We start from the raw sequence: 23,261 nt of genomic DNA, 5'->3' as shown, positions 1-23,261 counted from the left end.
CAATACTGAACTACACAACAGACTTGATTTGGTATAAGGCAGCCTATGCCCGTATTTCATGTGAATAATCACCTAAAATCAGACCATAAAAAATAATATAGGTACAGAATTTCTCCCCTGCCCCCCTTTTTATTAACACTACAAAATGGCAATTGCTCGCAGGGATGGTATGAGAGAAAACAGTAGGAATTATTCAGCAAAACAGCACCAGTTGAGGGTCACCATAAAAACAACAACAAGCAGTTGATTCAGTACCTGATTTGGAATCTTTAAAGACAGAGACAACATGACGCAAGAAGTTGGTAAGCTGCTCTGCACTCTTTGTATTCTGGTTCTTGGGAGTGATGTCTTCGTGGCACCAAAGAGGACCAAACGCCCTGAAAAGAAGAAAACACACATGCATTTTTCTTTAGTATCCAGTTTTTTAAAAAAGGTATAATGAAGCTGCAGTGTCGCCTCCTCTTTCTCCTAAACTGAGAAAAAAGTGGACTCCATCCCATTCATTCAGATACACATTTCAGAACTGCAATTTATCCCATCCTTACAAAACAACTCATCTTTTTCTTTTTACTACAATCTATTTGAGATAATAGCAGAGCTTTAGTTTTCCATGGCAAGCGAAGTGCAAAGCAAAAGGTAATTTATGCAATGCGAATGTCAGGTAGGGCTGAGAGGAACCTTCTGCCATTTCAACTTTCGGCACAAAAGCAGTACTTTGGAGTGGTGGGGGCAATGCTCTGTGACTTCTTCTCCCACTCATTTTGCCTGTGTGATAGCGAGCAGCTAGTTCTGGACGTTTTGTTTCTCTTAAACTGGGCCATCTTCTTCCCAGGAATACAGATCCCAGTCAATCAGGGATCAGATGCCGAGTATGATGATGTCACTAAGGACAAATGAGCCAAACGGAAGTAAGGGCCATGTTTTCCTGCATTACTAAAGGGTTGCAGGGTCGGGGGTGGGCATGCACACCTGCTACCTGTGTCACTTTAGTTTTTTTTTTTTTAAATAATTTTTATTGCATTTTTCACAAAAAAGAACAAAAAAGCAAATTTTCACAAACATTACAAAAAGAAAAATTTTCACAAACATTACAAAAGAAAAGAAAACATAGACAAAAAAAAAGAAGAGAAAAAAGGAGATTTTAACATATAAAAACAAAAAAAAATCCCTCACTTTCCAATTATAACCTTCAAAACCTTATTTTCCTTACTTCCACCCGCCTCCCGATCTTGTATTCTATTTAATAATTAGTTCAGCAAGCTCAATCTTTGTTCATTTTGATTCTTGATCCCTCCCTTTGTGCTCTTATTTAACTCAGTCACTAGAACCCCTTCTTTCCTTTTCAATGTCCTCAACATTCAAAGATTTTACAGTGTTTTTGTAGATAGACTTTAAACTTCTTCCAGTCCTCTTCCACCTGCTCTTCTCCTTGATCTCGAATTCTGCCGGTCATTTCAGCCAGTTCCATATAGTCTATTACTTGCATCTGCCATTCTTCCAGAGTGGGTAGATCTTGTGTCTTCCAATACTTTGCGATGAGTATTCTTGCTGCTGCTGTAGCGTACATAAAGAAAGTTCTATCCTTCTTTGGCACCAATTGGCCGACCATGCCCAGAAGAAAGGCCTCTGGTTTCTTCAAGAAGGTATACTTAAATACCTTTTTCAGTTCATTATAAATCATCTCCCAGAAAGCCTTGATCCTTGGGCACGTCCACCAAAGGTGAAAGAATGTCCCTTCAGTTTCTTTGCATTTCCAACATTTATTATCGGGCAAATGGTAGATTTTTGCAAGTTTGACTGGGGTCATGTACCACCTATATATCATTTTCATAATATTCTCTCTTAAGGCATTACATGCCGTGAATTTCATACCGGTGGTCCACAACTGTTCCCAGTCAACAAACATAATGTTATGACCAACGTCTTGTGCCCATTTTATCATAGCAGATTTTACCGTTTCATCCTCAGTATTCCACTTCAACAGCAAGTTATACATTCTCGACAATATCTTAGCATTGGGTTCTAACAATTCTGTTTCCAACTTTGATTTTTCCACCTGGAAACCAATTTTCCTGTCCAAATGATAGGCCTCTCTTATTTGAAAATAATGTAACCAGTCTCGCACCTTATCCTTAAGTTTCTCATAACTTTGCAATTTTATTTTATCTCCCTCCTGCTCCAGAATTTCCCAATATTTTGGCCAGTTAGATTCCATATTAAGCTTTTTTAAGGCCTTTGCTTCCATAGGTGAGAGCCACCTAGGGGTTTTATTTTCCAATAAATCTTTGTATTTCATCCAGACATTAAACAATGCTTTCCTGACAATATGGTTTTTAAATGTCTTGTACACTTTAGCTTTACCGTACCACAAGTATGCATGCCACCCAAAAACGTTATCATATCCTTCCAAATCCAAAATATCCGTGTTTTCAAGAAGTAGCCAATCCTTCAACCAGCAAAAAGCTGCTGCTTCATAATATAACTTGAAGTCCGGCAGGGCAAACCCCCCTCTTTCCTTTGCGTCAGTAAGAATTTTGTATTTTATTCTGGGCTTTTTGCCCTGCCAGACAAATCTAGAAATTTCTTTTTGCCACTTCTCAAAACAGTCCATTTTGTCAATGATTTGTAGCGTCTGAAACAAAAACAACATTCTTGGCAATACATTCATTTTGATAACAGCAATTCTACCCAGTAAGGAAAGTTTCAAGTTTGTCCAAATTTCAAGATCTTTTTTCACTTCTGACCAACACTTCTCATAATTATCTTTAAATAAATTTACATTCTTCGAAGTCAAGTTCACCCCTAGATATTTCACTTTTTTCACCAATATTAAACCTGTTTCTTCCTGAAACCTTTCCTTCTCTACTGCTGTCAAATTTTTCTCTAAAACCATAGTTTTTGATTTATTCAATTTAAAACCTGCCACCCGACCAAATTCTTGTATTATTTCCAGTGCTCTTTTAGAACTAGGGATTGGCTCCTGTAGCGTCAGAACTAGGTCATCTGCATAGGCTTTAAGTTTATAGTGTTTAACTCCGACCTGTATACCCTGAATCTGTTGGTCCCTTCTAATCATATTCAGCAAGACCTCCAGGACTGAAATAAAAAGCAAAGGGGAAATTGGGCAGCCTTGTCGTGTCCCTTTCTCTATCTTAACTTCTTCCGTTACTGCATTATTCACTATTAATTTCGCCTTCTGTTCTGAGTAAATCGCGCCTATACCGTTTCCAAACCTTTCTCCAACCCCCATCCCTTGCAAATTTTTCCTCATAAAGCTCCACGAAATATTGTCAAAGGCTTTCTCCGCATCAATAAATATTAAAACAGCTTTTGTATTTATATTAACTTGTAGCTTTTCTAAAATGTCAATTAAGTTTCTCGTGTTATTTGACAATTGTCTGCCTGGGAGAAAGCCAGCTTGGTCTTTATGAATCGTTGTTGCTAAAACTTTTTTCAATCTTCTAGCTAAAATATCAGCAAAAATTTTATAATCCACATTAAGTAGGGATATGGGGCGGTAGTTCTTTAGTTGTGTCTTTTCTATCTCATTTTTCGGTATAAGCGTGATGTAAGCTTCTTTCCACGACTCCGGCGCTCTTTTCCCTTCCATAATTTCATTGCCAACCTCCATTAGAGGTTGAATTAAGTAATCTTTCATGTCTTTGTAGTATTTGGAGGTTAGCCCATCCAGGCCTGGAGACTTGCCTAATTGCAGGTTCTTAATGGCACCTTCAACCTCCTGTTCAGAAATTTTGTCGTTCAGTATTAATTTATTCTCTTGAGAAATTTTTTGTAATCCATTTGTTTCCAAGAATTTCTCGATTTTGATCTCATTCTGTGGCCCTTGTGAATACAGTTGTTTAAAGTATCTCTGGAAGCAGTCTTGAATCTCCCGTGGGTTTTGTATATTTCGTCCATTTACTTCAAGATTGGTAACAGTATTTAATTTCTGTCTTTTCTTCAGCTGCCAAGCTAGCAGCTTTCCACACTTATTGGCCGATTCGAAGGTTTTTTGTCTCATTTGTTTAATTTTCCATTCTATATCCTGGTTAACCATTTTCAAATATTGTGCCTGATGTAATTTAATTTCTCGTAGAATGTCCTGTGACTTAGGTTTAGTCCTTAATCTCTTCTCGCCTTCTCTAATTTTCTCTAAAATCTTTTCTTTCTTCTCCTCTTGAAGTTTCCTCTTTATAGCATTTTGCTGGATCAAAAACCCCCTCATTACGGCTTTACTTGCATCCCAGATTACTCTTTTCTCCACAGTAGTCTTCAAATTTATCTCAAAGTAGTCTTTTAGTGTTTTTTGGGCCTTTTTCACAATTTCAGAGTCTCTAAACAAGGTGTCATTCATTCTCCATCTAAAGGAACCAGTGGGTGTTAGTTTCATATCCATCTTCACTGGGTTATGGTCGGAGCAGATTTTGGGGCAGATTTCCACCTTTCGAATCTTGGGTGCCATCCCTCTTGTAATCCAAATTTGGTCTATTCTAGTCCAGGTCAAATTGGCTTCAGAGAAGAAGGTCCCCTCTCTACCTAGGGGATTTTTAGTTCTCCAAATATCAATCAAGTCCATATTGTCTGTCAATTCAAAAAAGGTCTTTGGTAGTCTTCCATCTTTTGTGACTACTTGTCTTTCAGATTTATCCATATATGTCGAGACAACGCCATTCATATCTCCCATCAAAATGATATTTCGATCTATAAAGTCCATTAACGTCTCATGCAGTTTCTTATAAAACTCTGATTTCCCCTCATTAGGTGCATAGACTCCAATTATTACTAATTTCTCTCCTTGGAATTGTATTTCAATTGCCACAAATCGTCCATGTTCATCTTTAAGGAGAAACTTTGGTGATAACACTTTAGAAATCATCATACAAGAGGGGAAGGTGAAGTGCATCTCTGCAGCTGATACGGTCTTACCGTACTGTAGCCATTTCATTGCCTGCTCTGGCTAGTGTTAGTTCAACCAGGTAAGTGCTTTTCCAACCTGCTGAGCTGCAGCCGCTCCTCATGTAGCACCCTGTTGAGCTGTAGTTGTCTGGGTAAATCCCACCCCCCCTCCATTCCTGGCAGGGTAGTTGCTGACCCAACACAGTGTGTGAATACTTCCACTCGTGGCACTAAGAGCACCCAGAAAAATCACCGGAAGTGAGATCACCGCTGGCAAAACAGCATAAACAAGCGCTTCCCATTTTGTCTCAAGTCATAGCACAAGGCAACTATAGATTAGTTCCTCTACCGTTGGAGGTTCTCGCTCCTCCCACCAAACCTTCAAGTTATTAAAGGATGTGGGTACATCTGGATGTGAAAGAGAAGACCAAATTTGGAACTGAATACAATTGTCGGTAGAAGCAAGTGGCCGAGAATTGCAGAAGTATTTCATTTTACTTTGCTTCTCTGCAGGATTTAAAGTAGTCCTCAGGCCTCAAGTCATTCTTCCTTCCCACCATATTAGACCCCAGTCCTTCTCCACTTGACTTCATTCTATCAGCTTCTGGTGTTCCAACATCACCCCAAACCCCAACCTTTTGTAATGAATCTTAGCATATATAATACATAAATAATGCCACCCATTTGCCTGAGATTCACAAGTAGCTATAAGCACCAAGCAGGAGGTGTTCAGAGAATTTGCTGTAATTTTTATGCAATAGTGGCAACTGCTTACATTTGCACCTATATTAATTTTACACGTGGTCTTGTAAGATCGAGTTAGAAATCCCATTCATGCTATTTTCATTGTTTTGGGGTTTTCTGTGATTTTGACTGTTGGTTTCTCATGTTAAGACTGAAACGGCGGTTGGTTTTAGCTCCAAAAGCAGAACAAAGCACCACAGACTTGGCAGCTTTGATAATTAATTGGAATGTGACTCATCAGCCAAACAGGCTACATATTTTATTATTATGGGAGCTGGTTCTTTCACAGGTTCTGTCTGTGTGGAATTTGCAACCGTTTTAAATATTATTATTTTTACAGAATTATCTACAAAGGTCAGGAAACGACTGGGAATGTGTTATGACTGCGTGTTTGCCAGAGACTTGTGCTGGAACGTACTCCTTCATCTGATTAGGATGCAGACACATTCTTCCAAAGGTATGCTGCAACGGAACGCACGGTATCTTTGCTCTGATGTGATTACCTGGTAGTCAGGAACTCAATTAGCTTGTTTGCCTTTTCATCTGTCTCTACGGCTGGGTCCATGTCTTCTATCTCCTGGGTGATCTGAGGGAGGTTCCCACTGCTCCCTCCAAGGCTGATGCTGGAAGAGGTGGAGCTGGAGCTGAGTCCAGAGTCTGGCACGGGAGAAGACTGATACTCCCTCAGAAAGTCAAAGCCACCTAGCAGTAATGGAGAAAAAAGATAAGCATGGAATGTGCAGCCGAGGTCAGAACTCCCCTCAAGAGTCATCACAGGGCAATAATGTCTTTGGTAATAGTTTTAGCTGCCCTGAACCCTCACAGAACCGGGAGTAAATAACAGAAGAGACAGCGTGATCAAATCTGTGATCAGGAGCTACAAAAAAACTTGTGGTTTTGAAATGGTACATGTTTCTTTCTAGAAGCTTGTCTAAATATACAATTTTCATTTTTATTATTATTAAAATGAATAATAAATAATAATAATAATAATAATAATAATAATAATAATATATTTATACCCCCCCCCCATCTGACTGGGTTTCTCCAACCACTCGGGGCGGCTCCCAACAGAATATTAAAAAAACGATAAAACATCAAACATTAAAAACTTCCCTAAACAGGGCTGCCTTCAGATATCTTCTAAATGTCATATAGTTGTTTATTTCCTTGACATCTGATGGGAGGGCGTTCCACAGGGTGGGCGCCACTACCAAGAAGGCCCTCACCTCACGCAGTGAGGGAACCGCCTCGGAGCTGGACCTCAGTGTCCAGGCTGAACAATGGGGGTTGAGACGCTCCTTCAGGTATCCAGGACCGAGGCCGTTTAGGGCTTTAAAGGTCTTTGAATTGTGCTTGGAAATGTACTGGGAGCCCATGTAGGTCTTTCAGGACCAGTGTTATATGGTCTTGGCAGCCACTCCCAGTCACCAGTCTAGCTGCCGCATTCTGGATTAGTTGTAGTTTCTGGGTCACCTTCAAAGGTAGCCCCATGTAGAGCGCATTGCAGTAGTCCAAAGCAGGAGATAACAGTGCACCACTCTGGTGAGACAGTCTGCAGGCAGGTAGGGTCTTAGCCTGCATACCAGATGGATCTGGTAGACAGCTGTCCTGGACACAGAATTGACCTGTGCCTCCATGGACAGCTGTGAGTCCATTTATATAAGTTTTGTGTGAAATTTTTCAAGCCACAATGGCTCAAGTGTGCAAGTAAGCCAAACCCAAATTGTAACCACTGTGCTCTTCTCTTGCTGCTGCACTATGAAGACCTAAGCCATGGTTCAGTTTGGCTGGCATTAAGTCTGACCCTGGGCTCATGGCTTGTCTTGCTCCAGACAAATCATGAGCTGTAGCCAAGGTTTGTTCCTGGCTCCCTACTCATCATTGTTTGTCTAGGGAAGGCAAACTACAAACCTGGGTTGGGATGTACGCTTAGCCAGACCGTATCTTAGGTCTGGGTTAGCCCGACAGCAGGACTGTGGAAGGAGTTAACTGAGCACAATTTCTGCTGCTAAGTCCCCACATAGTCTGCACTTAAAATGTGCTTGGCTGAAGGTTAAATGCACTGAGGCATCACTTGATGGAATTGTCCCCTTATCTGGATAACATTTCTTCCTCCCATTACACAAGTGTCAAAGCCCCAAGCCCTGGTTCTGAAAAGGTTGAGCAAAAAATGCAAGCTTTGGCCTCATAATCCAAGCATGTCTATGAATTTGTTCCTGTTTACAATGAGAAAAGAGTCATAGGAAGAGCCTTCCTTAGCCATGTGCTACAGGCCACGGTGGAGAAAGGAGCACAGGCAAAAGTTTATACGGACTGAAATTCAGAATAGGAGGAATTTGTGGGTGGAAACATCACACATCATGAGGAGAAGCTGGAAGGACACAGCCTGCTCCTCCGGTGTCAATGCTAGATTTGGACCTTTCCTTCAAAAGGATTTCTAGCTGCTGACTACTGCTGACATATGCCACCCTTGGTCTGTAGTTCTTCAAAATTATACCTGAGCTATAGGTACAGTCTCTGTCATATCAGGACACAAGGATTGATGTGGAATACATAAACAGCAGGAGGGACGAAGGAATATGTCCCTGCCTGTCCTTGGCAGGGTGTTAACCCATAGTTGCCCTGAATGCCAGCCAGGGAACCCTGGAAGCTGCATAGCAGAGAGAAGGGGGACGGACACACCTGCCCCTTCCCTATGTACAGATTCACTGAGTCAATCACAGTAGGTATGAGGAACCTTCAGCCCTCCAGACGTTGCCAAAATACAACAACTATCAGCCCCAGCAAGCATGGCCAATGGCCAAAAGGAACTCCCCCCCCCCCAAGGAAAAGGAAAGGTAAAATATAAAAATGTATTATTTGTGCACAACAGTGCTTGACAAACTGCCTTGAATGCTGCAAGTCGGAATCTTAGGTAGTGTTTGCCTACATTCTGTCTGAGAGGTATTTGATAAAAAACCCACGAAGGCTATCAGTCTTCATTTGCTCTAGCTATGCACCGAAGCAACTGATTAGCAAAGGTGAGGAGATAAACATGTCAAATTAAAATTCCTCCTCTTTTTAGAGTTCACAAAGTTCAGTTCCCCTTGCATTCAACGAGCAGAGTTCACATGCCATTGATTTTTTCCCCAGAAGCCTTTTTAAAATAACCGTTTGCAGACTAAAAACAATCCTGTGTGCTCCTTTCTCAATCCGAGCTCTCTTTCCCTTCCACTGCCCCAAGGTAGCTGTACTGATTTTGTCTGTATCATTTGACTGCATCTGTTTCCTTTTTGAAAGTCCAATAAAAAACTATTAATTAAAAAAAAGCAGATACTTTTTTATTCATGCTCTCAGAGACAGTGAAGCATTGCACTTGTTTGTTATTCCATACTGCATGTTGAGATACTTATCTGCCTGTTCTCTTCAGCGTGACTTTATCTATTTTAGTTAAAAGAGCCTCCGCTACGACTAGTGACAGGACAGTAATAAGGTCACAGATAAGCACCCAGCGAATGTATGTGTAGTCATTTTACCTTGTTATTCCTTCTAAAGGTAAGGGGCACATTAGGACACCGAAGCAATCCTTGGGCTCCTGTGCTTTCTCTCTCTTTCCCAGGTGAATTGTCCACCATAAAAAGAGACAGATTGAGTCATGCAATTAGGTCCTACTTGTGAGACGTTGCTTAGAGGTTGCATGCCTTACGGAGTTTGGCACCTGAACTTGAGGCTCACTCTTGAGCTCCACTTCTTGTTCAGAGGTTACACAGATAGCAGAAGAAATCATGAAGCCTCAAGCCTTTCTTTCTTTCTTTCTTTCTTTCTTTCTTTCTTTCTTTCTTTTTATGCACATGTGTGGAATTGCCCTTAGATGTGCAGAATCAAACAATCTAAAAGTCCCCTTGAGTGCAGTCTGGAGGAAACAGTCTGGAGTCTCTCATAAGCTCTATTTATTTTAAGGCATTTAGACAGGACACTTACTCAGCAGATTACAACCAGAAAAGAATATTCCATTATTTGTTCAACACCCAATTTGGGATACACTGGTATAATAATGCCCTATACAGTATATAGGGCATTGTACCAGTGTAACCAAACTGAGTGTTGAACAAATGTATTGCTAACACAGAAAGAGCACCATAGGAGTACACTAGGAACAAGTCAAAACAAAGCAGATATATACTCTATCAATTGCTTGTTGTTACCTGTATAGAAATATTCAGGCAAGTATGCTGATTGTACTGTGAGAGTCTTTGTTTCGTTCATCTCTCTGGTCTGGAGAAGCACTGAGGCAATGGCTTGAAAATTGCTGTTGCATGACAGAGCAATCAAAAGATGGAGAAGCAGCTTTTTACTATGCTCAAAGACTTCAGGGCGGTAATGGTCAAGGCCTAAGGGAAAGCAGTTAATGGCAATCACTGAATATAAAGTATAAACAAGTTAACAAGTTCCAGATATAGCAAACGATCCACATGCCTTTAGTACAAAAACAGACAAAATACAGGGTGTGCTTCCTCTTCAAATATCTTGTTTGAATTTAGTACCAATGAATTTAGTACCTGTGAAAGCTAGGCTTGCACCATTTAATCTGTTAGATAATCAATTAAAAAAACTTTTTGATTGACTATAAAGCTGCCCTTGATTTCTCAAACAGAAGGTTTTAAATATGCACATACATTATTTTTAACAGAAGTACTAATACAGCATGAGCTATTGGGAGCCTTGGTTATTGAAGCCAGGTTATAGAAAGGCACTCCAAAATCCTGGATGAGTCCACTCAGGAGGTTTCATGTAGATCAGGGCTGGAGAATCTCAGGCTCAGGACCAAATGCAATCCTCCAGATCTTTCTGTCTGGCCCACATCCTCCTCCCTAACCCTGCCCCTAAGCAGACCTGCTTTGTAGTCTCTTTATGTGTTTTTGGCTGGCTGGAATGTGCCCTTGAACTTAGATAATGCTTCTGGCTTGCCTGGATGGAAGACAGAGGTTGCGTGCCAGTGTGTATAAAGCGAACATTCACATTTGTTGCTCTGCTTGCTGTTGCCCTACCCACCACTGGCATGCGGCCCACTGAAGATTGCCCAGAAGAGAATGTGGCCCTTGGGCTGAAAAAGGTTTCCCACATCTGTTGTTAGAGCATGGGGTATATAAGGTTGAACTCTCTAGAACACAAGGAAGCCAAGGGCTACCTGCTAGAGCCATCCAAGTAGGACTAGAACCATGGAAAAGCATCATCGCCCACTCATGAGCCAAATAGTTGTTCTAGAACAGGTGTGGGGGACCTTTGGCCCTCCAGATGTTGCTGAATTGTGACTTCCACTCTACCTGCCTACTGGCCATGGTTGCTGGGGCTGATGGGAGTAGGGGTTCAGCAGCATCTGGATGGCCACAGGTTCCCCCACACCTGTTCTAGAGTGATATGCTGTACTTTTGCAAGTATCTTTTTTCAATTCTTTTCCTAAATTATTTCTGAGATTATTTGCATCATTCCTGACTGTTTGGAGCCATGGGAGAACAAAGATTCCAGCATAAAGTAGCAGTCTGCTACTGTTTGATGCTGCTACTTCCCTGGCACTCTGCTTGCTTCTTCTTCATATAGTATATTTTCCAGTTTGCCTTGCTCTACAGTTGCAATTGCTCTTGGGACTGGACTCTAAACACGACTTGTTTCAACAGTACTCCGGCCATTCTTCTGAGTGACGTGATATCATTATGCATGTATCATTAAGCCAAATGCAGACCCCCCTCAAATTGGGTACTCTTTCTAGTTTCCCCTTACCCTTATAAGTCTCCTTATTAATTTCACTTTGATTCTGTCCCTGCCCATCTCCATAGTTTGTGCCAACCAGAGGTAAGGGTTGTACGACCTGGCTCAAAGAGGTTTTTGAGGGGGACGAAGGAAAGGTATGGAACAGGCTGGGCAACAAAAAGGGAGAAGATGGATGGAATTTGCAGGTTCTATGGCTCAGCTGAGAACTTGGGAGAGGACCTTTCCATTCAATTTATCCTAGAAATGCATCATCTGTGCAAGTTGCTGGGGTGGGTGGGAAGAGAGATTAATTTTTCAACTTTGTCAGATTGCTTCCTATTGAAGGATGACCTGGGGCAACCCAGTCAGATGGGCAGGGTATAAATAATAAAATGTTGATGATGTCCTGGCATGTGTATATTGGGGCATGTGACCTAAAGAAAGTGTGTTTTTTTAGAGACAGGTTGTAACACACACACACACACACACACACACACACACACACACACACACACAGTTGGGTGGCCCAGTTGGTGATTTAATCCTGTCAATATGTTTCAGAAATATCCAGTACATACTTAGAACCAGGAGTTCCTTTACCACAGAGATCATGAAAGTATTCAGAGTAGGTTAATTCCCTAGCAGGTTTTTTTAAAAAAAAAACATCCTCAGACAAAGATAAAACGAAAAAATCTGGTGCTGGTCAGAAAATGTCAGGCTGTCTGCTCCTGGCAATAAATTCAATTTCACTTTGAAGAACTATGAGTTGAGAAGTTCTGTTTCCTAACCTCCTGTGAGCATAGGCCAAATGGTTTATGAAAGATAATATTTACTGATACAACAAGAAAAGGTCTGGCTAACGAATTTGCATTTAGTGCTTGCAATTCCTCCTTTCAAACATTTATTTGTATGGTGATTTTTTTCTCCTTTTTTTTTGAGGCTCATATCAGTGACAGGAATTGTCTGGGAGCAGGGTAGGGCTAATCTGTTGATAACCATCACTCCATTTCTCTCACTCCTTTCATGGAATACTGGAATCGGGGGGGGGGGAGGGGCAAAACAAGGTGTTTGCAGGCTTTTTCAAAGGTGTTTCAAATATACGCGATTTCACTTAAGCGTGTGTCTTGGAACGTAACCCCCGCGTAAATGGGGAGTTGCCTGTATTAATAACTAAACAAAGGGAAGGATTCAATGTCACATTCCTCTTATCATTCTGTCAGAGCAAACATTTCAGCTTGCTGGATGGTCTTCCCTCTCCTTCCTCTGTGTGCTGTTTCTGGAAGTTTCTTCTCCTACAGAGCCACCGGGGGGGGGGGGGGCGAGTAGGGAGAAGAGGGGGGCAAGCCCCACTGCACAAGTGGAATAAGATCTCGGGACAGTTCACAGTCCACCACTAGGACTCATCAGTTGAACTTCCTTCAGAGTCAGTTAAAATTTTTACGTTCATACATTTTGTACTTCTATGACAAATAAAATATCAAATCAGCTTCAGGGGCAGGGAAGAAACAATACTTCTCTTGAGTTTACCATGTAAACTGCTGCTTTTCATAAAGTTATAGAGCAAAAAGTCGGAGGGAATAGAGTAGCTTGGGCAGAGCTTACAAAACCCCAAACAAGCATTTCTGGGATTAGCCTCTGATAAAAATGAGAATATAGAAACAAAAGCCTGCAAATGAATGAAGGTGGAGGGAGACCATGTAATATGGAGCGTCATCTGCATTAGGAACTCAAATTCAACTTCAGTTCTTGCTTCTTACCTAAGAAGAGAGCGTGCAATAATAATGGGAGGTGGAGGGCCCAATCTTCTCTTACACTGTGATCTACAACCATCTCGGTCATGAAGATGACAGCAATATTGCACCTGAGAGGAAAAAGAAGATGAACCAGTTCAAAACCTGCAAAGGCAAATGAGGGGGAAATGGCAACAATCACACAATAGCTGATCAGAGAGTATCTGAGGCGCAATACGGTCACCTAAGCAATGGTGGATAAAATAAACACAATGTACTTGGTTGCATGGAGGCACTGAACATTACCCCACATTGTACTAATGAGGTGAAATAGTAGAGGCATATAGAAGAATGTTCTATAGAACCAGTATATAGAAGCTTTCAAGGTCATGGTAATTATGCGGCCTGCTGCATTGATCTGGTTTGATTAGTTGTATTCTTTCAAATGTGATGGTTATGTAGTTTAATAATATTTTTATTGCTTTAACCAGGTACTGTAAACCATCATGGCCTCTTCAGTGAGGGGTGGTTTTAAAGATGAAGCAAATGGATATATTTATTCTGAAACTTGACGCGCTGACAACAATCCAAAACTTGGCTAGGGAGCAGTGGTTCCATCACCATGTCTGAAGCCCTGTCACTCAAGCCAACCAGGACAGAAAGGGGGAAGGTTTCATTCATTCTTTTGCTACCTTTGAGTCTGTAGGGCCTTGTCAGGAGACTGCAGGGCTTTGTTTTTTTAAAAAATAAAATTTTTATTAGGAGACTGCAGGGCTTTGGATCCAGCAAGGCCAAAGCTGTTTAGGGCTTTAAAGATCAGCACCAACAATATGAATTATGCTTGGAAATGTACTGGGAGCCAGTGTGGATCTTTTAGGACCAGTGTTATATGGTCCCAGCGGCCACTCCCAGTCACCAGTCTGGCAGCAGCATTCTGGACTAGTTTAATCTTCCAATATTCAGTTTTACTGCATGTTCATGAGTTCTAGTGTTATGTTATTCATGTTACCTTGGCATGTGAACTTTTGGGAGCATGTATTTCTTATAGGTTCACCCTGATAACTAGCACGTGAAACCTTGCTGAGAAATGCCAGGGCTGTAGTCCCCTACCCTGCCATGACCTCGACCCACATCAGCTCTGGCGTGGGGGAGGCAAACAAGTTTCTGACACAATGTCAGAAGCTTTCTGCTTTAAAAAATGTAATTAATGTGATAACAAGTCACGATGTCTACATTTAGCCTCAAAATCAAAATGAAATTATGCCTGTCAGTGTAGATTATATAAGAAGGTAATTTCGATATAAGAAAAGCACACAGAATGTGACAGGAATGCATTAGGCTGGAAGGTGGGGGCGCAGGGAGTACAGATCCTGCTTTTTAAATTGGGTTCTTCATCATCTGTCTGAATCTTAAAGCAGAATCACAAATTAATTCTCCCAACACAATATTCATGCGCCTATTTCACTTTTGTTGGGAAAAGTGACACGCTACATTTCTCTTACAGCAAGATAAAGATGGTTTCTAATGCAGAACATGTCAGAAATGTTTTTAGGACTATTCAGATGTAATAATGTAGTTAGGAGACAGTGGGGGCAAACTGTTTTGTAAGACAGCTAATGTTAACATCCACCTTACCTGTGAAGTGGCCCTCGTGGTGTAATGGTTTCTGGGAGGTAGTCGACAAGTGGTGCCCAGCACCCTCCATTAAATGGCATCGGCAAGGGTTGCGGCTGTTTGGTCTCCACGATATTCAGTAGCCAACTTGTGTATGGAGACACAGGATCATCTGCAGAATAATGTATTATGATAACTTATTAAGTGGGGAACCTGGTGTTGTTCCGACTTTGGATATTTCAGTGCAGACAATGCAAACCAAACACATGCCTTTGGCCTTTTATATTGAGATACAGTCGTGCCTTGGTTTTCGAACAGAACGCGTTCCGGAAGTCAATCCAACTTCCAAAACATTTGGAAACCAAGGCACATCCTCTGATTGGCTGCAGGAGCGTCCTGCAGCCAATCGGAAGCCACGCCAGACTTTCGGCTTCCGAGGCAAAGTTTACAAACCGGAACACCTACTTCCGGGTTTGCGACGTTCGAGTTCCGACTTGTTCGTGAACTAAGTTGTTCAAAAACCAAGGTACGGACAGCTCTGTATTGCTGGAGTATTTCAATTTTTGTTTGTTGATTTGTCTTGCATCCTTGTGGCCATAATGTTTTCTGAAAACTGGTACACAGAAAGTGTTTATGGCTATGCCAAATCAATGGTGACGTTTAACAAACCTTAACGCAGATAAGGCACAAGTAATAAGAATGCAAATTACATTCTACCACTTGAAGTACAATTCTTTTTGGCTTTTTTGTTTTTAAAGCAATGAAGGATCCTGATCACAGAGCTTCAACTACCCAAAGAACTACAAACTCTGCACAATCCTGCCAAATTTCAAAAAAAATAGTCCCCTTGATTTCAATGGGAGATATTTAAGCACATGCTTAATGATTCTGTTGAAACCAGGGGGACTTGAAGAGAGCCTTGACTGGATCATGCCACATCACTCATAAAATGCAATGTAAACAAATGTCAGGTCATACTTTTGTCATCATCGTAAGATCCTCCAGAGCTATTGCTGTATCTTGACTCCAGTCGATTATGTGCTCTGATCACATTGCTGAACCTTGGAAAGAATGAAAGAAAATGTCAAAATCATAATCTGGGCTCAAGAGGGATTATTTTGAAGTTTCTCAAAAGATCAAACCGACAATCAACCTTCTCCGAATAACTGGCTTACTTTGAGGGAACTTGGGTGGTAGCATTCTAGCAAAACCAGATTGTAAAACTGACAAAGTAATGCAACAGAAAATTCTAAACCCCCAGGTGTGTTAAAAGATCTTTGAAGAACTGTACCACGAAGACATTTTGCTGATACAGGACACATTACCAAAGAATTATGACAAATGTTTCTCTAATCTTCTGATTGGACATCAGTAGTGGGATCAAAAAGAGAAACAGTCTAACATGTCACCCTGCTTTTGCACTCTTAAATAATTTCTAGTAAGTTTTTGTGCAGAGCGCTTGGTACTTCTGTAATACACAATTTATTTATTCACACTTGAAGAAACGGGCAGACAAATGCTGGATCAAAGAGAAATAAATGTTGTTCTGAATGTTTATGCCTTGCTTTTGAAATTTCCAATTTAAACAATACTGCTACACATGTTTTTGTAAGGAAAAGGAAGTGTGTGTTGTCCAGAAGCAAATGATTTATTCGGCAGTTCTTTATGCTATCTCTTCTGTTGATAACTCAATCTAGGTCAATCTATACATACTGTCTAAATTACACTGTTCTAATCACTGTGGTGTCTATTTGTTACCAGGTGTACGTAATGGAAAAAAATATTTTAGTCAATGAGCTGAAATCTTGTATTCAGAAGTAACACTGAACTGAAGTTACCAAAAGCCGATTTTTATTTTTTTCCCATTTAACTTACAAGCAAAAATGACTTCTGTCTTATGTGTGGCCAATTTCATTGCCAAACAGATAGGCATCAGACCACCCAAATTTGGTATTAGAAGGAATTATCTTTTAAATTTATGAATATGCAGTTTGCATCAGTTGCCTGATGGACCTCAACAGATGTACTGTGAAATGCTCTAGCTGGATAATCCAGCCTTTCTAGTTCAGGGAATTCATGTTTGAGAAAGAGACAGACAGACAAACAGGTTTTGATTCAGCAGACTACAAACCTTTCATCTGTTTCTTTCACCATTCTGTTATCTTCAATGTCAGGAAAACTATCTTGGCCAGCTACTACCGTATTACTGCTTGAAGTGGTTCCTGTACATGTAAAACAAACATATATTTACATATATATAAAAACCCACACAAAGTACTAAAGTTTGAAAGATTCAAACAACCAAAACAACCAAGCATTGAACAGCCTGGTGTAATACAGAAATAATAGACTATGAATGCACAGCATTAAGTCAGCGCCACACCACAATCATCAGCCTCTCAGAATATCCACACATATTACCGTACTTTGGTATTTGTGTTACAAGAAAACAGGTATAATGAAGTGTTTCCCTTTTGTACTCCCCACTTCCATTCATTCCCTGTAATGAATGGGTTATTAGAATGGGAGGTTAGGCTTAGCGTGCCTCCTGAGCCATTGGAATGGCAAGGTCATATGGGGGGGTGCTTAGTTCCTTGAGCCCTGGGGGAAGCCATTCTTGAACGTCCTGGCTCTGTTTCTACTGGCTCTGGTGTTGTGGCATCAGCTTCAGTGGGCTCCAATCTCCTAGCCTCAGGGTTCGTGGCCCCCCATCACCAGCATCAAGCTCAAGAGTCAGGGATGTGGTATGGCTCCTTAGCTGGTGACATTTTAGCCTCCAACTCAATGTCCTGATCACTGGTGGATTCTGGAATTATGGCAAATTGACTTGCAGGTATTATACATTTCTTTGTTGACGAGATAAGGGAGTCTGAGAAGCAATAAGGGGGGAGTTGGGCTGAAATTTATTGTAATACTCTGTTCCTGCTTCCTTCATTCACAATATCGCGTTGCAATTTATTAGACGGGGTGCTCAATTCTTACCAGAAGCGGCTGCTGAGGCCTTGTTGCTGGCAGTGAAGCGATAGAACGGCGGATTGTCACAATGCTGAACTATGGGGTTCACTGGATCTGTTTGCTGAAGCTCAAACAGAAGTTCTTCCATTGTTTGAATAGTGTTGTTCCGACATAAATAGATGGCAACTTTTTTGATCTGAAGAAAAAGTAGTATTTAGCAGCCTCTACAAACTGTAACTTAAAAATGCACATTTTAAGTATAATAGGCACACGTGCTTCATTTTAGCTTTGAAAGGATCTAAGATACACCCATCAGAACTATGCTGATCTACATATCCAATGGGCCATAAAATCTGTCTACAGTTAGGGGGTGACCCAAATAAAGGGAGGTATGAAGAAGATCATGGATGCAGAAATTTTTACTTATGGAAGATACATACTTGGAAATGCATTATGGCTGAAAAGACAACAGTTGTTTCATACTTTAGCTGATGACGTCCGTACAGTATTAGGGCTTGGAGTTCCACAATTATATTTGGCATTATGCTCCTACTTTCCTGCAGTATAGCATCTGAATTACTCTACAAACTGAGATAATTTAATTTATTAAATGCATAAGACTGATGCCAGTAGAAGCATATCTTTCTACAGACAACTGTTTTGCTTAATAGGAACAATGGCTTCAATCCTAAAATAAGTTAAGGGAGTTTAAGAAAGCAGCCACTGATCAGGTGACCCTGTCTGTCCTTGGGACACTTACAGGAATACAACCCATCTTTGGATGTCTCCCTCTCACTCAGAGAAGTAAAATTTCTCATCCCCTCCATCATTTCAGCTGCCAATGTCCTGCAAATACCCACTCTGGAGGGTCAGAGGTCACTCCTGAAGAATGCAGGATGGAGCATGGAGGGGAAGGAATGAGGCTAGGGGATGGGAGATTCAAACAACATCAGACAGAAGTCCACCCAATTTAGTGTGATTTTCCCCCCTACCCTCCAGCAGTTCTCTGCATCTCATCGCACATTGCCCCCACCTCCACAGAGGTTTTCAGAGGGACACAAGGGACAAAGAATAGGAAATTTTCCTTCCCTGAACTTATTTGGGTTAACTCTTCTTAGAATCCAAGCCAATACAAGCTTTTTAACTACTGTATTTTTCCGTCTATAAGACGCCCCCATGTATAAGACGGGACTCCAAATTAAGAATTTGGGGGACTCCAAATTAAGAAAACACCCCTCAGCACTACCCGTGTATAAGACGAGCCCCAATTTTAAACCTTTTTTTTTGGGGGGGGGGAAACCTAGTCTTATACACGGGAAAATACGGTATTATTTTTTAAAAATCACTTACGTAAGGTAAAAGGATGGTATCGCTGCTGACCCCACACAAGCTTATGAGAAACTGCAATGTTATTCTCAGGTTGTTGCTCCATTTTTCATTGTTGGCTAAAGCATTCCAGACATTCTCCATTTCAGGTCCAGGGACTTCATCTCCATACTGCATTGCAGGGGCAGGAGGTGGGGGTGGGGGGACAAAAGGGCAAACTTGATAAAATGGCCAAAATACAAGAAAACTAAGAGATGCAACGTCATCAAAAATAACTGTTGGGTTGTATTCAGTGCAAGCCAAGTTTGACTAGTGTAGCGGCACTTCTGTTTCTTCTTCACCCCCCTCTGCCAACCCAAATCTTCTCCAGAAGCTCTCCCAACACTCTAAAGCTGATTTTGAGGGTGCATGGGGGCACTGGCAGGGAGAGGAGAAATGCGGAAAGTTTCATCCGGCTACTGCAATTACTTTTCTCTTGTCTAGCGGAATGGGAGCACTGGATGCCCAGCAACTGTATCAAGCTGAACCATCACAGGTCGAACAACAAAGCAATATATCTTAAACCAATATCTATAGCACCAGAGGTAGAAAATCTAACCAACCAGGTCAAACACTGGCTTGTCTAAAACTACAGAAAAATACTAAGAAAGCCAGTGTGTTGAAGCAGATTGGACTTAAGGCTGGAGAGACCCAGGTTCAAATTCCTCACAAGGCTGTTGTGCATGCAACCTTCAACTTGAAATATGGGGGAAGAATGCAAAAATGAACCATTGCTCAAAAGCAGTACAGTGGTACCTCTGGTTAAGTACTTAATCCGTTCCGGAGGTCCGTTCTTAACCTGAAACTGTTCTTAACCTGAAGCACCACTTTAGCTAATGGGGCCTCCTGCTGCTGCTGCTGCGCCGCCAGAGCACAATTTCTGTTCTCATCCTGAAGCAAATTTCTTAACCCGAGGTACTATTTCTGGGTTAGCGGAGTCTGTAACCTAAAGGGTCTGTAACCTGAAGCGTCTGTAACCTGAGGTACCACTGTACTGGATTTCATATTTAAAAGCATGTTACTTATTTGCTTACCTTAGCAGTCATGTACATCAGATTATTAAGCACCAGCGATGTAGCCTCTGGAGAGCCCCAGCCATTTCCCTTCAGTCCGCAGGTGACAGCTATTTCCCCATCTTTCTCCTTTATTTCATCCTCTGGAGTGCTTGGGCTTGACCCTGGGAGAAGAAGCCTGCTGTCTACAAGTTCAATGTTGTGAAGCCACGGCAGCAGGTAGGTGAGCATGATTTGGCGCCCATTTGGATGCGTTGTTGGGAACCTCTGACTCACTTCTATAAACAATGGGAAACAAGAGCTCATGGAATTTTAGTTTCACCAACTACAATGCAGCATTATTCAAATGCAACTTGTGTGTAGGGGACTTCCAGGCTGAAGCATGGAAGTGGGGCTGGTCTCTTAACCCCACCCCCAATGCTGCGTCACCTTCCTCCAAGATCCATGTATGGAAAGCTTTTTGTCTGCAAAGAAACCTTAATGTAAGAAGAAGCTGCTAGATCAGACCACTGCCCCACTTAGTTCAGCGTCCTGTTTTCACAGTGGCTGACCAGAAGAATGCAGAAAACCCACAAAAAGGACCCAAGTACAAGAAGCCCTTGTGGTTTTCAGCAACTGGTATTCAGAAGCATGAGGGCCACTAATTGTGGTGGTAGAGCATGGCCATCATGAGCTAGAAGCCATTGATAGCTGGATCCTCCATGAATTTATTCCTTTTAAAGCCACCAAAGTTGGTTGCCATCACTGCCTCCTGTGGCAGTGAGTTCCATGGTTTAACTATGCACTGTGTGAACAAGAAATTTCTTTTGGCTGTCCTGAATCTTCACATGTAGGGCTTCCTTTGCAAATGATATAATTCCACACCTGGATATCAGAGGAAGGAGACACAATGCTGGGGCTAAAGGTATGGACCTCATCCTGTCTCAATTCCCTACACATAACATGCATGAACAGGTTTTGTGGCATTCAGTTAAACCACCTGTCCTTAAAAGGATCCAAAAAATGATGATTTCAGGAGCTTTTTGTTCTGTGTCTAAGTCATATGTGTAGGAATATATTGCTATGTGCTGCATTTTCAGCAACTTCTGCTTCTCTATATATCTGATGACCTTAATCCTGTGAAGGTAAAGAACATTTATGAAGCACAAAAGAATAGGTGAACTGATTTCATGTTAACATCACCACCTGAAAAGCAACGAGACTAACCACCAAGTAAAACAAAGGAATTAATATTGAGTTTACAGACTGAATTTTAAAATTCTGTTCAGCAATCAGAAAGGGTCCCTGACTATGTCACTTTGTGTTTTAATTGTCTGTGTGATATGGATTGTTTATTTGTGGGAGATTTTCTGTTGCCCACATGTTTTGCTCTTATGCTTGCTATAACCAAATACACAGCTGTATATGCTCCAACTTTTTAGTGTCTCTATGCTTGTTTTGCTTTCGTATGGAAAGTCTTCATAAACTGTTTTTAAAGGAAAAAGGAAAAAAGAAAGGGTCTTCCTAACGTATTGCACAGTGAAATGACACTTACAGATAACAGATAAGTAAAAGCAATAAAAAAATTAATGCTAAAAGTATCAAAGCGGGGGGAGGATGAGATGCATATTAAAATTTACCCCCAAAGTATCAAATTTGTTGAATATGTCAAGTTACGTAAAACAAGAATGTCAAAAATGCTTCACAAAGAGTTATTATGCAACAATGTGGGATACAGAGATAACCTCCAAGTGATCACGGAAGTGGGAGTTCCATCCTACTCAGGAGCACTAAGAGGGTCACGGGGAAAAAGAAGGCAAATTTAATCTGCTTCCCCAAGAACAGGGAATTTACTAATTTGCATTTATTTTAAAAAATCACTAGAAACGCTTACCTGAAAAGAGTGGAAGTGTGAGCTCAGGGTACATTCTTGCCAGTTCATAGGACAGATGTGCTAGTGAGACGCTGTACAGCGGCGGCAATGGGCCGTGAGTCCCATAAAGTATACTGCCAGGTCTTTGCTCAGCTACTTTCTTTGAATAAACGAAAAGCTTGGTCTCCAAAATCTGCAGGCGAAGATAAATGACAAAAGCGGCATTACAGGTTTTCAAGAGCATCTTAAAAGAATCCAATCGCCAGGGTTGCATTTAGGCACTAGCCTGGTAGCCGTTTGCAACCAGGAATTATGCACAGGCAAGTTTCTTGGCTCCACTTGTCCTGCCACTTCATTTGGCTTCCCTTTTAGTGTTAAAAAGGGAAGCTTCTTCTTCCACAACCAGAAAACACAGTGGGCTGGTGGAGAGGATATGGATTGCGCCATTCCTCTCCTACTCTGCCAATCCACTTGGTAGAAGGCTACCCCTCTTCCACAGCCAACATGGAAACACTGGCTATCAACCACTTGGAAGGCTAGTAAAAAAACAATCTGTAGGCTAGAAACCTTTGTGGGCTTATTCATAAGGCTGATCAACTATACTTTTCTTTTTTCAGCTGGTAGGGGTTAATTGGCCCACTTCCCAAGACCTAACACTGGGGTTGCTTCTCTCACCTGTTTCCCTTCCCAATCCTATTATGACACCAAAAACCATCAGCCAGATCAGTCAAGGCTTTGTCCTCAGCCAATGGATTCTCTTCCCTCTTTGATCTCTTGCCCCACCTTTTCCTGTCACTCTGCCTTATCCATCCCAGACTGCTTTGTACAAACCATCACTCCCATGCACACCACACCGGGCTACATGCCCAGGAACTCTGTGCTCTTAAGAGACTGCCCAGCGAAGTCCAACACCTGGTGTTGCTGTCCAAAGAATATTGTTGAAAATGAAGGGTCAGCCCCCTTGTACAGTACCCTCCCTCTCCAAGGCTGTTTCGTGTGTCCCAGTGTCACTGCATTATACCTTTATATAAAGGATTCTTGTCATATTTCCATTGTAGATTTGTTAAAGAATAAAACAAGCATGTAATACATTGATAAGTGTACGGGAGGCTAAACAGGAGTTTGCTTTTCCACATATGGTTTTAGAAGATTTTTTAAAAAAAATATTTCATACATGCCTGCATGAGTTGCATGGAAATTTCATAAATCTCTCTGTTTGTATCAGATGCTTTAAACAGGACTAGATTTAAAAGGGTCACAATATCAAAATGGTAGTTCCTGAAAAAAATAAACAGATGTTTGTGATCATTTTTATTCCAAAGAAAAGTTTTGTAATAATTTTTTTTTGGCACAAATATGCTC

The 23,261-nt window shown here is 41.3% G+C and overlaps 1 protein-coding gene across 8 annotated transcripts in view; it reads right to left on the bottom strand.

Annotated features, from left to right (window-relative positions):
- Nucleotides 1-23,261, bottom strand: part of FRY (FRY microtubule binding protein) — a 192,737-nt gene that overhangs the window by 40,921 nt on the left and 128,555 nt on the right. For all 8 annotated transcript variants that reach the window (XM_079973234.1, XM_079973235.1, XM_079973228.1 and 5 more), the window contains 12 exons: nucleotides 23,078-23,177; nucleotides 21,921-22,092; nucleotides 20,069-20,325; nucleotides 19,020-19,166; nucleotides 17,697-17,865; nucleotides 16,846-16,936; nucleotides 15,693-15,775; nucleotides 14,736-14,886; nucleotides 13,128-13,231; nucleotides 9,828-10,013; nucleotides 6,144-6,342; nucleotides 256-377 (listed from right to left, as the gene is read on the bottom strand). In XM_079973234.1, coding sequence (XP_079829360.1) covers nucleotides 256-377; nucleotides 6,144-6,342; nucleotides 9,828-10,013; nucleotides 13,128-13,231; nucleotides 14,736-14,886; nucleotides 15,693-15,775; nucleotides 16,846-16,936; nucleotides 17,697-17,865; nucleotides 19,020-19,166; nucleotides 20,069-20,325; nucleotides 21,921-22,092; nucleotides 23,078-23,177 — 1,781 coding nt within the window. The remainder of the gene's footprint in view (nucleotides 1-255; nucleotides 378-6,143; nucleotides 6,343-9,827; nucleotides 10,014-13,127; nucleotides 13,232-14,735; nucleotides 14,887-15,692; nucleotides 15,776-16,845; nucleotides 16,937-17,696; nucleotides 17,866-19,019; nucleotides 19,167-20,068; nucleotides 20,326-21,920; nucleotides 22,093-23,077; nucleotides 23,178-23,261) is intronic.

Source organism: Podarcis cretensis (genome assembly GCF_951804945.1).
Source record: "Podarcis cretensis genome assembly, chromosome: 4".
NCBI lineage: Eukaryota > Metazoa > Chordata > Lepidosauria > Squamata > Lacertidae > Podarcis > Podarcis cretensis.
The sequence above is the reverse complement of the archived record's forward strand: the minus strand, read 5'-3'. Positions and strand labels throughout refer to the sequence as shown.